Consider the following 15,207-nt stretch of genomic DNA (forward strand, 5'->3'; position numbering starts at 1 on the left):
GCGAGCGAGCAAACGCCGCCGCCGAGAGCCGGCACAAAAGCCTGGTGTGCTCGGCCCGTCAACGCTTCCCGAACGGCGCCCCATAATGCCTGAAGTGGTCGCAGCCCATTGGAGACGTTTCCACACAAGCGGCGTGCGTCCTTGTACATTTTACGGCAGGACTCCAATCGCTACTCGCACTTTTTCTCCTGAAAAGCTGGAGCGAGTTGGCCCTGGCTTCAAGACAGCACATTTGCAGCCACTTTCTCTTCTCTCCCCTCAAGTGGGACCGTGGTCATGAATGAGCAAACAAAGGGCCCGAAAGGATTCCCTTCAGGCCCATGACTGGGCCGCGAGCGACCACACAAGGAAAACAAAAGATGGCCAGTTTATTTTCCTGCGGTGGGCCCCTTTCAGCACGGCCATTATTCACGCACGCCGTCAAATAAAACACATCCGACGGGGATGTCAAAGAAAGAGCTTTATTGCCAAGCTCAAATGAGCTGAATTACAATGAATTGAATTAGAGATACTTCATTGCTTATTGAACGAAAGGAATACAAATGGTGGAAATGGAGTGAGTTGGCAAATCAACTCTGTATTTACCAGAAAAGATGCCCCTAAATAGCGCCACCTAGTGACAGTCCCAATTGCAGTTAGGCAGCTTTCCCGGCTTGCACCAAAGTCAGAATTAATAGAACAAATGTTGCATTTATAAACACAAACCAAACGGCGCTAAACGTGTGTGTGTGTGTGTGTGTGTGTGTGTGTGTGTGCTGAAGACTAAATAAACCACAGAGTGGTGAACCATAACAAATAAAACACACTGTAAATAAAACCATATTTTCTTGTACAAGTTGGATAATTACAAATATGGACGTGTGAGGAAAACAGACGTGTGAACTTATTTTTGGGTCTTTTTTTTTTGTAGGCCCTGGCAGAGACAAGACCATTACAGAAAATGCCCGTATTTTTGTTTGCATGCTTGTGTAACTCTGGCTCAGTGTGTGTGTGTGTGTGTGTGTGTGTGTGTGTGTAAGTGGCGTGTGTGTGGGCTGATTTTGGCCGCGGCCCGCCGCCGTCTGTAAAGAAACAGCTGGAGGCAAAGCCAACAGCGTGCCGGCTCGGGGAGCCTCGGGGCCCTGCCAGGCGGCGACAGATTCCAGAAGTTTCCACGGTGCCGCGTCGCCACGCCAACGGCTTCTTGGCACGCCGTCGCGATCCGATCCGCGCACCTGGCCCACCGAGAGACCAGAATCACCTCGGCTGTCACAGTGTGATGAACAAGCCAAGTATTTGTGTGTTTGCCGCCCAGGAGCTGTGGAACAGCCTCGCACAAAGCTCGCAGCGGACCAGGTCGGGCGTTCGGTACCTGCGGCGGTGACTTAACCCCCCCTACTCGCAGGAAACAACCAGCAAAAGCGCCACCTACATCATCTGAGGGTGTGAGAACTTTTGCAAGCTCCACAGCGGTGAGGCGATGGAAATCCGCTGCCTCTCGTAATTCATCCGACACTTTTATCATCGGTGGCGGCGCGTTCCCGATGTGACGCCGCGCGCCAAGTAACTCACATGGGCGGGCGGGCGGGCGGGCGAGACCATCCCTCCCTCCCTCCCTCCCTCCCTCCCTCAATGGAGAGGAAAATAAAAATGCAAAATTCCCCCACATTCAATTCTTGTAGGTGGAGAAGAGCAGACAGTCTGCGGTGGTGAAAAGTCGCCGCCTTTGGTGCGCCTCCGCTTTAGCATTCACACATTTTTCAAGCCACAAGCAATATAAAGTCCAGAGAGAGGGCTGTTGAGTTAATGACACGCACAAGTGATTTAAGTGAGCTTCATTTAATATTTGAACACAGCCTTTTATTAAATGTTACCTGATACTCGTGTGCTACATTTTATGTTCACGCCGCAAAATGTTGTCTTTTTTTTTTTTTTTTCCGCACCGCACCGATGCGTCACAAATCCGACGAAGAGGCCTTGCTCGCTCGCTGGCTCGCTGGCTGGTTCGCTGGCCTCGTTAGCTCGACCTCGCTCGCTTAGCTTGGCGTAGTAAATTTAGAGCGGGAGAGCCCGCAAAACTCACAGAGCAATTTTGACCGTACGTCGCCCACAGAAACAAAACACGCAGGAGGCCCAAAAGCATTCAGACATTGACAAAATGCTTCAGAGATTCGATTGTAGAATACGTAAGAATGGGATCTTTAGATTTGAAAAGACACGATCGTAACTTAGCCTAGCCGACTTCGCTTGGCCGAATTCACTTTGAACTTGAGCTGGAAAGTAGCGGTGGCGTTAGCTCTCTTAGCTTAGCCTAGCCCACTTAGCCTGGCCGAGTTTGCCAAATTCATTTTGAACTTGAGTCGGAGGGTAGCGGTGGCGTTAGCTCTGCTAGCTTAGCGTAGCCCTTTCGCGAACAACAAATTCCGCCTTCACCAAAGGACATTGGCTCGTTGTGACGTAATGACAAGCGAGCGAGCCGGTACGACTTCATTGCTCAGCCAAGAAAAAGCCAGCTGATATTTAGGGGGGAAAATAACCGGTTATGATTGTCATAAAAATTCACATTCTGCCCCGGTGTACGTTGGCCGCGCCTTTTATTGAAACAAGTCAAACTTTATTACCTTTGGAGTGAAAAGGTGCAATTTCTTGAAGCGCCGCGTGTATTTCTTTCTGGACACGGTCGCTAGCCGTCATATCGGCTTACGTACAAACGGCGGGCGGCGCTGGCTATTAGAAAAGTATCGCGCAGGTACGCCAGAGAAAACGCTTTGTGTGCGTGCGTCGGGCGGGCGGGCGGGCGGGCCTTCGGTCGGCTGAGGAAAGCCAACACACGGATTCTTTTTATTGGAGTCAGTCATCAGGTGTTGGCCAGGAAGGAAGTCCTTACAAACGTCCAGCGGATGGCCTCAGGCACGCTCGCTCGCCCACACGCACCAGAACAATAAGTTGATTTATAGCGAGAGTCATTGGCGCCGGGACTCCCATTTGTCATCGGCCGCAGAGTTAGTCCAATAAATCCCCTGACGTCTTTTATGCTCATCCGCCGACTCGCGAGCAGCGCGCTCGCTCGCTCACTCCACGTCATGTGGGAAATTCATCCGGCGGCGTCCGAGGCTGCCGGCGTTGTTCGCCGTTGGCCGCCGTGGCTGCCTTTTCCATCCAAATGATTTGCGCTCGGGCCCAGAAGAGGAAGACGCATCACGTATGCCTTATTAGACCCGGGAGGGGAAATGACATCCGCACATGGGCCGCATATGTCCAGTGCCAAAATGTCCACTTGCGTCTGCGTCTGTCCGTTGGTTCAATACAATACTATAAGGCTGTATTTTTTGCTCTGGTTTTGGCCAAGGCGGGGAAGCGTGCCAGCTCCCGGCAAAGCGAGCACATATGGCACCTACGCGGCCACTTTGCTCCCGCCATTAACACCCAAGTTGAAAGCAGCCCCGCAAGCCCCCCCCCCCCCAACCTCCCCGTAATCCGTCCGAACCACAAGGCTTCCCCTCTCTCCGGGGACGGCGTAACATAAACATCGTCAGCGTGCCTCAGTGTTTCCAGAAGCTTGCTGGCCGGCCGGCCGGCCGGCCGGCCGGCCGGCGGACCAGGCAGGCCGGCGGACCAGGAAGCCAGCCAGGCAGCCAGCCAGCCAGCCAGCCAGCCTGGCAGCCAGGCAGCCAGGCAGCCAGGCAGCCAGCCAGCCACTCAGCCACCCACTCAGCCGCGTTCCGTCCAGTCCAAGAGAAAGGAGATCTGCTGTCTGAATCACACACACGCGCTTTCTTGACAACTCACAAAGCAAACTCCAAAAGGTTAATGCTTTTTTTTTGGGGGGGCTCAAGCAGCAGTGAAGTAGAGAGTCGTTAGCAAAGCGCCCGCTATAAGTGAAAAAGTCAAGTCAAAGACAACATCAACCCTAACCCTAACCCTAACCCTAACCCATTAGCTCTGGCACACATTTGAATGAATAGATATTTGGTCTTGATTCTATTCATCCACTATTTGCGGTCAAACGAGCGGTGGTTAAAGTACGCTCTCCCACCTGGAGTCAGCGGCACACTTTGATTCCGAGTGAGGACGAGTCGTCGGGAAGACGGACGATTCGATGAGAGTGTGGATTGGTGTCCGCAAGATGAATGCTAAAGGCTAACGTCAAAGCATCCAAGGGATTCTTAGTAGTTTGCCAGCGCATCATACTGCCCCTAGTGGACACTAAACGCGCATGCGCAGACTGTTTCTTTTTGCACTATTGTGTCCCAGTTTTAGGAAGTGGAATTGGGTTCGTTTTCCTGCCCCTCATGTTGCGGCAGGAGGCTGAAGGGGCACAGCTTGTTATTCAGACATCCCAATGCTACTTGGAAAATACATTGTAGCGGAAAGTCAGACCAAGGAAGTATTTGGACTGGGTTACTTCCTGAAAGGAGCGCAAACGCCAGAAATTGCCGATGGGCGGGCGACGCGAGCAAAGCGGGCTCGTCTCGTCTCGGCCGAGCCGGGGTGTTGGAAAAGCGCAGGCGGAGAAAAAAACAAGGCGCCTGGGCTGGCCTAAGCCCCGCCCCCCCCCCCCCGTGTTTGACTTGCACTCAGTGTTGATTTATCTCCCGCCCAGAGTGTGTAATCCCATGTCTAATGGACTCACTGTTCATTAGTGAATTAACACGTTTACATCATGGAGGCCCCGGCATGTGTTTTCAATCGGCCGAGGCCGAGCTTATTTTAGACTCGCGCCCATTGGGCGGGGAGGTTTCGCGCCCGCAAACAGCCGAGCGTTACGCCAGCGACTCGGGGCAAGCCGGGGTCAACGGCGGCCGAACGCGACGGACGGGCCATAACGCGTCGAGCCCCTCGCGAAGGCGGCCGGCCCACCGCATTTCCAACGTCGCTTGTTAATAAGCACGGGGGAGGAGGACTGCCTGTTAAGATGGCTGGCTGGCTGGCTGGCTGGCTGGCTGGCTGGCTGGCTGGCTGGCTGGCTGGCTGGCTGGCTGGCTGGATGGCTGGCTGGCTGGCTGGCTGGCTGGCTGGCTGGCTGGCTGGCTGGCTGGCTGGCTGGCTGGCTGGCTGGCTGGCTGGCTGGCTGGCTGGCTGGCTGGCTGGCTGGATGGCTGGCTGGATGGCTGGCTGGCTGGCTGGCTCTCTCTCACGTTCTGCACACGGTGGTTGGTCTGGCCAACCTTGTTGACCCACCGGCTTAGCTGTGGTTACACGCTGGACGCAAAGCACTCATTAATGATTTGAGGCCGCTCTTAACTCGTGTCAACAAACAGAGCGAGGGAGGGAGGGAGGGAGGGAGGGAGGCAGTTGCCGTGAGCGTGACACGTGCACGCGTGTGGCCTCCTTAATCAGCCCTCCCTCCCTCCCTCCTTCCATCCATTCATTTGTCACTTTTTTACAGTCCCCCAAAACATATGTGACATTTCTCTTCACCGAGAGCGTGTGAAAAACCAGAGGCAGAAAAGAGTGTTCCACAGGCCATGCCACGGCATGGCCCGCCGCAAGCCACAGCGGCGTAAAACAGCGCACCGCCGCGCCGCGCTGGGGTTTTACGTCTGCCCTCCCTCCCTCGCAAAGCCACAGCAGCCAGCGCCACCAGACAGAGCCGTCTTTGCAGAAGCGCGTGTGTTGCTTGGCAGGCCGGCGGGCGGCTGAGGTTTATGCTAATGTTTTGGGTGACGGGTCGCGGGCGGGCAGACCACGGCCCCACGCGGCCGGCCGCACAGCACACGCCCGACGGTCCTCGCAAACCTTTTGGAATTTGCCTGTTCCAAAAATCAGCGTATCAATAAAAAATAGCCCAGCTGGAATTAAGACCGGTTCGCCGCGTCGGCGGCTGCCGCTTTCAAATCACGTCAATTCAAAACATGGTCATTTCTATTCACAGTTTCTACTCCAAACGTGAAGAAGGCCTCCGTGCTGGAAGAGGAGCATCGCTGAGGTCAAAGGGAAAGAAAAAAACCCCAAGGCTTTCTCCTGCTAAAAAGAAGCAGAAGGGGATTGAAAGCGTTGGCCGCGCTGGAATCGTTTCATCTTAGAAACATATTTCACAGGCAAAATGTGCATTGGCAGATATTTCCTGTCTGAAAAATAATGATTTAATGTAGCCGCACTGGAGAGCGAGTCTGGACAACACGCTTTTGTCCCGTTTCGGACCTCCCCGACTCTCTGTCTCCAGGAGCCTGACGTTTATGGTTAACGTTTAAAAAAGAAAAAAGCTTAGCTGTAAATAAGGAAGTGGGCCCGGCCCGGCCCGGCCCGGCAGACGGAGGAGGAGGCCGAGGCCGATCGTATATCACGCGAGTGAGCGAGCGAGCGAGCAATTCTTGGAGAGATTGAAGAGGGAGCGAGATGATGGCAAAAATGCTTGGCTGAGCCTGAGCACAAATGTGCAGGACGGACGCGCACCTGGTTCCAGCTGTCTTTTGGCTTGCAAATGTACAAAGAATACGGTGGGCCTTTTGCAAATGTCTCAACATTTAGGCGGGATGTGATGATCACTTGTCCCTTTCAGATCAAACTGGCAAGCGCCCCATTTCAATAGAAGCGGCAAGTAGGCGGAGGGCTCGCTCAGGCGGTCGCCATGACGCAGCAAACAAAACAACACAACGCATGCATCACTTGGCCTTCAGCAGCGTCAGTCTTTTTTTGGACTTTCCGCCCAAAGCTCTTGAGAAGCTCATTGGGAGGGACGCCCAAGGTCACTGCAAACGTCTTTGGGCTTTTTCATTTTCTCACACGGAGATCTTCAGCTCTCGTGGCGGCGGTGGGGTGGCTGGGTGTTTGCCACAAAAGGGAAGACGTGCCGTCGACCGGTGCCAGCGTCGCTCGCGCTCGCCGACTGAGCGGGCGACGTCATCGTCCTCGTAAATCAAGATGGGCGTCGCGGCTGGCGTGCCGTGCCGTGCCGCTCGCTTTTATTTGCAAAAGGGGAAACTTGTGCAGGCTGACAAGCCTGCGGGTTGGCTTTCTCTGACCTTCCGGACGTTCTCCCCTGGGCCAGCGGTTAGGGCCTCTTTGTTTGTGTGCCTTGCCCCCCCGCCACCTGTTACTCCTTTTTGATTTGACAAGACACTTTCTGGCAGTTCGCTGTGCATTTTCTGCATGGCAGATTTCTCTTTGTCCGATTTGTTGAGTCTGTCAGGAGACTCCTGAGCTGCAGTCCAAATGTACTTGACTAGGGTTGTGCAATCATCCCATGTACCCATCCCTCTCTGGCCCCATCTTTTGAGAAGAGCAAGCAATTCTCTGCGGCAAAACAAAACCAAAGAAAGATGGAAAGTGAGAGAGGGCCTGGACTTTGGAACCTACGCGTAACGGGAGTTGAACTTGCTGCCCTTTGGCTCCATTGGAGCGTTGTCACCGCCGCCGCCGCCTTCTTGTCAGCGCAGGTGAGTGCAAACCTTGGAGGACGGGAAGGGACGGGACGGGACGGGGAGGCAGGGCGTTAACAACTCAACTGTACCGAGGTGGTGCCTGCATCTTCAAACCCAAAGAGGAGTTTGGAGTCCCCCCCACCCTCGGCGCAGCCCCCCCCACCCCCACCCCCTCCCCTCTCTCAGACACACAGGCTGACTCAGAGTGAAAGCGTCTCTCAGAAGCTGCTGCGCGGACCACCGCAGAAGATGCTCCAGTCTTGGTGAGACCACCTCACGTCCAAGTGCAGCCGGTGGGCCCAGGTCACGCACACCCGCACGCCCGCCCGCCCGCCCGCCCGCCCGCTCGCTGCCGCCTTTTCTACCGCCTGGTGACTATCTTGATCCATTTTTGTTTTGAAATTGCCACACAGCGGGGAGAAATAAATAGCCCGCCCGGCTCCCACTGTCGGGAGGCAAACGAATGGAAAAGACTGGCGGGGGATTTCCCCGGGCTGCCTTCACGCCAATGGATACGCACAGAACTTTCAGCCCAAATCATTTGACGTGGTTTCATGAACCAGAAGAGCGTTTGTAGGAGCTCCCGCTTTTGGCAGACTGTCAAAAGTGTCACGTAAGTAGCCTTTGCTTCTTGTCTCACCTGTGCCAGCAAAAAGGGAAGGGCCCTTTTTGGTTGGACCTAACTAAAGTCTTTTTCAGTTTTTAGCCTGCAAACAAGGAAGGAAGGAAGGAAGGAAGGAAGGAAGGAAGGAAGGAGGGAGGAAGGAAGGATGTGCTCCTCCGTGGTGCTACTTCATCACTGGACTCTGGCTGCGTTGCTGCTGTGTTCTCCGGTGACGCCGCACGGGAGGCCGGCGGACGCGCTGAGCGGCCGAACGTGAGTTCTTTTCAACCTTCCAAAGCGGTAGCTCGGGTTGGGATCGTCGGATAAGCGCGCCGGTGCCGTCAAGTGGCAACGCGAGTGACTTTGTCTGGTTCTGTCGGACAGAAACATTCCTGGGCTCAAGCGCAAAGTCGTTTTTGCTGCCCTCTACTGTTCCGAGCCCAGCTCAACTTCACCACCAGCACCGGCACCTCATGTCAATATTTTGCGCCATGCTCTGCAGTCACCATATGGTGGCAAGCAAGTTGGATCGTTTTCAGTTATTGTTAGCTTGCTTGGCTTCCACTAACTCCTTCTTGTCTGTTTGTCTCGCGTCTCGGTATGCTGGTTCAAAGACAGAAACCATTTGGTCCATTTTCTTTCTCGAGCTATTGTATTGACGAAAGGAAGTTGAACGCAGCGCATTTCAGTCCAAGCTGCGTTGAAGCGTTTGTCGCCCCTTTGCGTGTTTATCGGTGCGACACGTGGCGGCCGTTAGATGACAATTGACACGCTTTTGCTGCTGCTGCTGCTGCTGCTTCTGCTGCTGCTGCTGCTGCTGCTGCTGCTGCTTTGGCCCACGGCGGAAAAACAGAAGAGCGAGGAGGGCGGCGGCCTACTTGTCGCACATGTTTTTCTTTGCGCCATGCCAAGGCGTATTTCTTTGCACTCAGTGGGGAGGTCTCTGTGTGCTATCGGTCGCTCGGGTGTTGCCACTTGTTGACTTGTCTGTCTGCCTGCCTGCCTGCCTGCCTGTCTGCCTGCCTGCCTGTCTGCCTGCCTGCCTGCCTGCCATTTGCGGGGTCGCTCTTCGCAGAAGATCAGGAGGGCCCTCGTGCCATAATAAGATGCCTTAATGACTTTTTAAGCTCCTTCAGATGAGGTAACTACCACAGCTGAATTTGGTACGGCGGTCGCTCATCTCTTCTTCTGCCGCCTAGCGCCACCCACTATGTCTTGTGCCATCTGGAGTCGTAACATGATTGGCACAGACACGATCACGCGACGTGAGATGAAATGTGAGGAAGGGCTCGCGTCGTAGCGCCGGCCGCCTTAGTTGGCCGGCATGACGGCCAAAGCAAATCTCCCCGGTCTCCGGCGTCCGTTTGACCCAACGTCGCCCTCTGCCGGCAGGCGGCGCTCGGTGAGCCACGCCCAGCTGATGCACGACAAAGGCCGCAGCATGCAGGAGCTCAAGCGTCGCCTGTGGCTGCAGGAGCTCCTGGAGGAGGTGCACACGGCCGAGGAGCGGGCGCCGCCCGCTCACGGCGGAGCCTCGCCCAACTTCAGCGGCAACGACCTCCACCAGAAGCCCCCGGAGGCCACCAAGAACCTGCCTCACGGCTTTGGGTCGGAGCGCGAGGGCCCCGTTCTGCCGCAGGAGACCAACAAGGCGCTGGCCTACAAGGACCGCCCGCTCAAGGTGGCCACCAAGAGGAAAAAAAAGGCCCGGCTGGGCCGGCGCAGGGAGGGCGACAAGAAGCGGAGGAGGAGCCGCTCCTTCCGGACTCGAGACTGAGCGACTAAGGAGGGGAGGGCTGCGCGCGGACCTGAACTCGGGCCCAATTTTGCCATCCGTGACGCCCCGTTATCAGATGATGGACGGCCGGTGCTCTGGTGTCGGCCTTGCCTTCTCCACCAGCCTAAACGTTCGACCCGGCCGGTCGGGATGGCAAAACACCCCAATTGTCTGCACGTTCCTCATTTTGCGGCGTCACGCTGAATCCCAAACGTAGACACACGCACTCCAGCCTCCCTCCCAATCGACGCCACCGGAAGCCCGACGATCTGGGAAGTTATTCTGTGGTGGGCTAAGCGGGGGGCCATCCCTTTGGTGAGCGTTCAAGCCCTTCGGTCGTTCCATACTTGTGGAACTCTTTCATTCTGTTTTTGGATCATGGAGAATTGGACATCCCGATGATCGGACGTCGCGAGCGATCACGACGCGGTCGGTCGGCGCGTTTCTTTTCTTCCTCCAGCCGCGCTGCCATAATTTATTTCATCTGGAAGGTGTATATTTATTTGGTGAATGTATTGCGGTGCTGCTGACTGACTCCCATAATGCACTTTAGCGACGTATACGTGTTCTTTTGTGGTGTCTCGATGGTCCTGCTTTCTTTCTTTCTTTCTTTTTGTTTCCGGTTTTGTGGGCCTGCCTGCCTGCCTGCCAAATACAAATGTAATTTATTGGCGCTATAGTTTATTTTTATAGACCAAATCTGTCGTTTCACGTCCTTGACTTGCACTGAGCGCTTAATGTGCGTCCACGGCCGTACGTCTGTGTGCATGATTATTATCATTCATCAAGCATTAAAGCATTATGTATTCCAAACAACTGCCTTGTGCTTTTCTTCTTGCGCTTTGACTTTGATATCATTCTTTTGACTGCAAACATCGCCTGGATGATCTTTCAGGAAGAGCTTTGTTTGGTCAAATATTAACTTTTCTCTTTCTTTCTTTCTTTCTTTCTTTCTTTCTTTCTTTCTTTCTTTCTTTCTTTCTTTCTTTCTTTCTTTCTTTCTTTCTTTCTTTCTTTCTTTCTTTCTTCCGCCAGCACGCACACAAATGTTTCGACATGTGTTTCGATCTGTCTTGCCTCCCTCCAAGCCCTACCTACCTACCTCCCTCCCTCCCTCCACCCCTCGGCCGCTCAGCCATTAGATGACGCGCAATCGTAAAAAAGGCTGATAAAAGAGGAAAAATCAATCTGAGGCTAAAATGAGCAGGAAGAAATGAAAATGACAATCAATGAAGACTTCCGGAGGCAGAAAATGTGGCAATGCTCAGCGGAAGAGCACGAAAAGTTGGAAAAAGAATTTGGTCCAAGCAATAGCACAGGAGCCAAAAGCCCCACTCAATTTGTTCAATTCAATTCAATTCGATGTTGTCAGAGAAGCGCGATGAAGCTAGCAAGCAAGCCGGGTGTCGCTCGCTCAGAGGAAAAGCAGCATTATCTATTGGAAAAGTCGATCCAAAAGTTAGCCATTTTGTTTTGAGAGCAAAGTGTGTGGCGCCAAGAAGGACCAGGCGCTTTTCTCCGTGCGGCGGCGGCGGCGGCAGCGGCGGCAACTCGGCTGCTCTTTGGCCGTTCCTCTCCAAAGTCGCTCATGCAGAATCGACCAACCAACCAACCAACGGCAGCCGAGGCGTGTTTGCTCTTGCGCGTCTGGAGCTACCGTTGCGCCGCGGCCGCACAGGCGAGCGCACAGACGGACGGACGGACGGCAGGACGGACGGCAGGACGCTTTCTCTTTCTGAAAGCGCTGCTTGACATTGACGGCCGAGGACGGTGAAAAGGTGAGTGTCTCGTGATTTCACGCTTGGACTTTTTCCTTTGCATAGCATTAGCCTAATCATATCAAGACTTATTGTTCAAACATCAGTTTGCTATTTGGCCAATGATAGCGTAACGTAATCCACGTACCTCCAATTTGAAGAGCAATCAATGAATGATCCATTTCTTTCAGGAAAGACAGCAATTTCACTTTGAGCCCTGACGTTTGCGTGCACCGGAGGCAGCCCACCCAAACGGCTTCAGCTGAGGTGAGCGGTCGCTCCAGTTCTGCCACCCGGAAGGACCGACTGACTGCTTTGAAATGAAAGGTGGCGGCGGCGGCGGCGGCACGGCGGTAAACATGGGCGTCCCCAACGTCTACGGTCTGGTGTTTGCCTGCACGTGCGGCGTGATCCTGGGCGTCGGCCTGGGCGCCAACCTGCTGGCCTTCACCTTGTTTGCCAAGTCGCCGCGTCGGAACACTCTGGACGTCGTGCTCCTCAGCATGGCGCTGGCCGACTTGCTCACCCTGCTGCTCATCCCCTTTACCCTCCACTCGGCCCTCAGCCACTCGTGGCCCACGAGCGACCTTTCCTGCAAGGTCTACCAGTTCCTTCTGGCCTTGGGCCTGGCGGCCAGCACCTACTCGCTGTGCGCCGTGTCGGTGGCTCGCGCCGCCGTCGTCACCAACCCCTACCGGCCTCTGGCCACCGACTGGGCGGTCCTGGCGTTGGCGCTGGTCTGGGGCCTCAGCGTCCTCGTCAGCGTGCCTCTACGGATGTTCGCCACCAAGGAGAGCCTGAGCCCCGACCTGGTCAGCTTCACCTTTTGCTTGCCCACCGTCCAGGAGCACCACTACCAAGTGGTCCTGAGCCAGTTTGCGCTCTTCTATTTCATCCCCATGCTGGTGATCGCCTTCAACTACGCCCGCCTGGCGCTGTTTCTCCACAAGAGACCGGTGATGTCGGCCTCCGGCGGCAGGAACACGCGGCGGGCCTCGCTGACGGTGTTCTTGGCCGCCGCCACCTTCTCGGCTTGTTGGCTGCCGGGCTACGTCCTGGAGCTCTGCGTCTACCTGGGCCTCTACCGCCACGGACGGGCCTGGGAACTCTTCTACTTCACCTGCACGCTGCTGCAGTACCTGCACCCGTGCGTGAACCCCGTGCTCTACGTTCTGCTGTCCAAGCGATACCGCCACAGGAGGGCGGCCTGGCGCTTCAGATGCCGTGGCAACAGAGTGCGGCCGCAGGTCAGCAGTGTGTCTGCGGGCAGTTCTTAGACGGACGGACGGACGGACGGACGCTTCGTTGGCCGACCGGGGACATCTGGAGCAAAATTGAAGCTTTGCTTCAGGGCGGCACGGTGTCCGAGCCGCTAGCGCTCCTCCGAGCGACGTGATCCGAGCCAATAGCGCTCCTCCGAACGACGTGATCCGAGTGGGCGAGCGGATTCGCCCGTTTGCCGCATCCCAAATACAAGCGCTTGGCTGAAGGACCTCAAGCGGGAGTACGTAGTTTGTCCATACGGGAAGACTCTAAAAAGCCCCGTCTGAAGGCAAAAAGGACATTTGCCGTGTCAAAACGTGACAGCGCATTTACATTTCTTCTAGGCGGAAGAACAAAAAAAAAAGAAAAGAAAGGGAGACCACGTGGTCGCATATTGTGCTTGTCCTATGGCTGTTGGATGCTTTTGAATGGAAATCAAATGAAAATGAGCATTTTGAAAGGAAGCGCTGAGCTGAGACCAACAGACACAACATGTGAAATCAAAACGTGCTCAGATTTACAAGATTTAAATTCACTTCGAGTAAAAGAATGTGTCAAAGTCAAAAAAGTCAAAGTCTGCTTTATCGTCAATTTCTTCACATGTCAAGACACACAAAGTCATCCATTAAATGTATCTACAAAACGTTGGCTTCTTTATTTGATCAATATTGTGTGTCGGCCTTCGATAACATGTGGATGCTGCTTCATTGATTTCGTTTTTGGGGGTGGCCGCCACTGACGTCAAAGCATTTGACGGGGTGATGACATTCGAAAGGGTCGGCGCCAGACAACAACGCAACTTATTCACGGCCTTTTTAACAAGCCATGGTAACGACTAATTGCCCCACGCGGGCCTCGCCAAACGTCTGAACGCCAACTCACGCTTCGCTTGTTTTACCGCTATGAAAGAATGTTTCGGCTTTTGCTTCAAGTCAACGAGCGCAACGAGCGAATGGCCAATGAGGGCTGCCACCATCCATCCGGACTGACTAGTTTGTCGAAAGACGGCCCGTCGTCGCGAGCGTGCAGCTCCACACCAACTCAAGCAAATAAGTCATTGGCGACATTAGCTGGCAAGAAATGGAAAGTCAAGGCTGTCAAATAGAACTCAGGCGGGCCTAATTGCCAGCCAGCCAGCCGGCCGGCCAGTTTAACAGCCAGTCCTCCTCCCCCATGCTTAACAAGCGACGTTGCTTTGCAAATTGGCATTAAAAGCTCCCCGCACAATATCGAGTCAACTTTGCAGATTCCTGTGAGAGCGCATTCTACACACACACACACACACACACACACGCACGCACGCGCACACACACACACACACACACACTGCTAGAGCGAGTGGGAGCAAATAGTTGTGGCCACGCGCGCCGCCATGAGCTAATCATTCCGCGGGCCGTATCGCCAAGTGCAGCTGGTTTATTTATAGAAGTCCCTCAAAGTCGCTGCCTTCGGACGGGATTGGGTTTCAGCGCCGTCGAAAGCCGAAAATACAGCGAGAGGCGACGCCAAATCGCTCCCTTTGGAAACGGCTGCTGCAATATTAACTGCAATGTCATCGAGCGCAATTCCACTTGTGTCATATTGAACACAAGCTGTTGCTTCACTTTTCACTTCAGCTATGCAATCGTCTCACCATTTGACGCGTGCGCTCGTTTGACCTTTGCGTCGAGCTAACCGTGCTATCTGATGGCGTTCAAAATGTTGCCTTCGAGTCGACCGATCCATTCGAAACTGGGGCCGGATGGAAAGCGAAGAAGGCGGCGTCCTCCGCTGGTATGTTGCGATATCATAAACGCACGAGCCCCTGAAGGTTTTCAAAGGACCGAAAATCGTCACTGTTCAAAAACCAAACTATGATAAGAGTGGAGCAACTTGGCAAAGGTGTCACTTAACACGGAACCACTCAAAGTTTTACAAGAGAGCTTCTGATGAGGTCAAATGAAAGCAACCCGCCTGTAAAAGCCTCACCCCAGCCAGCCAGCCAGCCAGTCAGCCAGCCAGGCAGCCAGCCAGCCAGCCAGGCAGCCACGCAGGCAGCCAGGCAGGCAGCCACGCAGGCAGCCAGGCAGGCAGCCACGCAGGCAGCCAGGCAGGCAGCCACGCAGGCAGGCATATCAAGCGCGACATCATCGGCTAAAACGGGCGGCGGCTTAATCGTGGCCTGAAAGGCTAATCCGGGAGGCCGGCGTGTGACAAGAATACGGACGGGTCGTTCCGAGGAAGCCCGCCCTCTCCGACGGGACGCCTCCTGCTTGGTTATTGGCCGGGTGGGCGGGCGCCTCGCTAGCTTTCAGCGACCTTACAAGTGCAACCGCATGAAGAAATCGGAGAAAACCGAATCGTATCAAAGCGATGGCTCCTATTCGGCAGACGTTGGAGACATACTCCAACTTTCAACTCAAGTTAAAGCACAAGTTCTGTAAGCAAGAATTTCCCGGGTAACGCGTCATGACGTGCACATGG

At 54.6% G+C, this 15,207-nt stretch overlaps 2 protein-coding genes and 1 long non-coding RNA gene across 3 annotated transcripts; 2 read left to right on the forward strand and 1 right to left on the reverse strand.

Moving 5' to 3' along the window:
* Window positions 1-2,556: 2,556 nt before the first annotated feature.
* Window positions 2,557-4,244, reverse strand: LOC133157284 (uncharacterized). Its single transcript, XR_009714983.1, has 2 exons — window positions 4,016-4,244; window positions 2,557-3,733 (listed from the first exon to the last, which is right to left on the reverse strand). It is a non-coding gene; the product is annotated as an uncharacterized LOC133157284 (long non-coding RNA).
* A 3,449-nt stretch (window positions 4,245-7,693) lies between these two features.
* On the forward strand, window positions 7,694-10,547 carry LOC133157115 (parathyroid hormone-related protein-like). Its single transcript, XM_061283391.1, has 3 exons — window positions 7,694-7,956; window positions 8,043-8,220; window positions 9,340-10,547. Exons 2-3 carry the CDS (start codon window positions 8,114-8,116, stop codon window positions 9,722-9,724), a joined length of 492 nt encoding a protein of 163 aa, XP_061139375.1. The 5' UTR covers window positions 7,694-7,956; window positions 8,043-8,113; the 3' UTR covers window positions 9,725-10,547.
* A 1,183-nt stretch (window positions 10,548-11,730) lies between these two features.
* On the forward strand, window positions 11,731-13,302 carry LOC133157546 (galanin receptor type 2). Its single transcript, XM_061284166.1, has one exon. The coding sequence runs from the start codon at window positions 11,802-11,804 to the stop codon at window positions 12,756-12,758; it is 957 nt and encodes a 318-aa protein (XP_061140150.1). The 5' UTR covers window positions 11,731-11,801; the 3' UTR covers window positions 12,759-13,302.
* Window positions 13,303-15,207: the final 1,905 nt, after the last annotated feature.

Source organism: Syngnathus typhle, linkage group LG7, assembly GCF_033458585.1.
Source record: "Syngnathus typhle isolate RoL2023-S1 ecotype Sweden linkage group LG7, RoL_Styp_1.0, whole genome shotgun sequence".
Taxonomy (NCBI): domain Eukaryota; kingdom Metazoa; phylum Chordata; class Actinopteri; order Syngnathiformes; family Syngnathidae; genus Syngnathus; species Syngnathus typhle.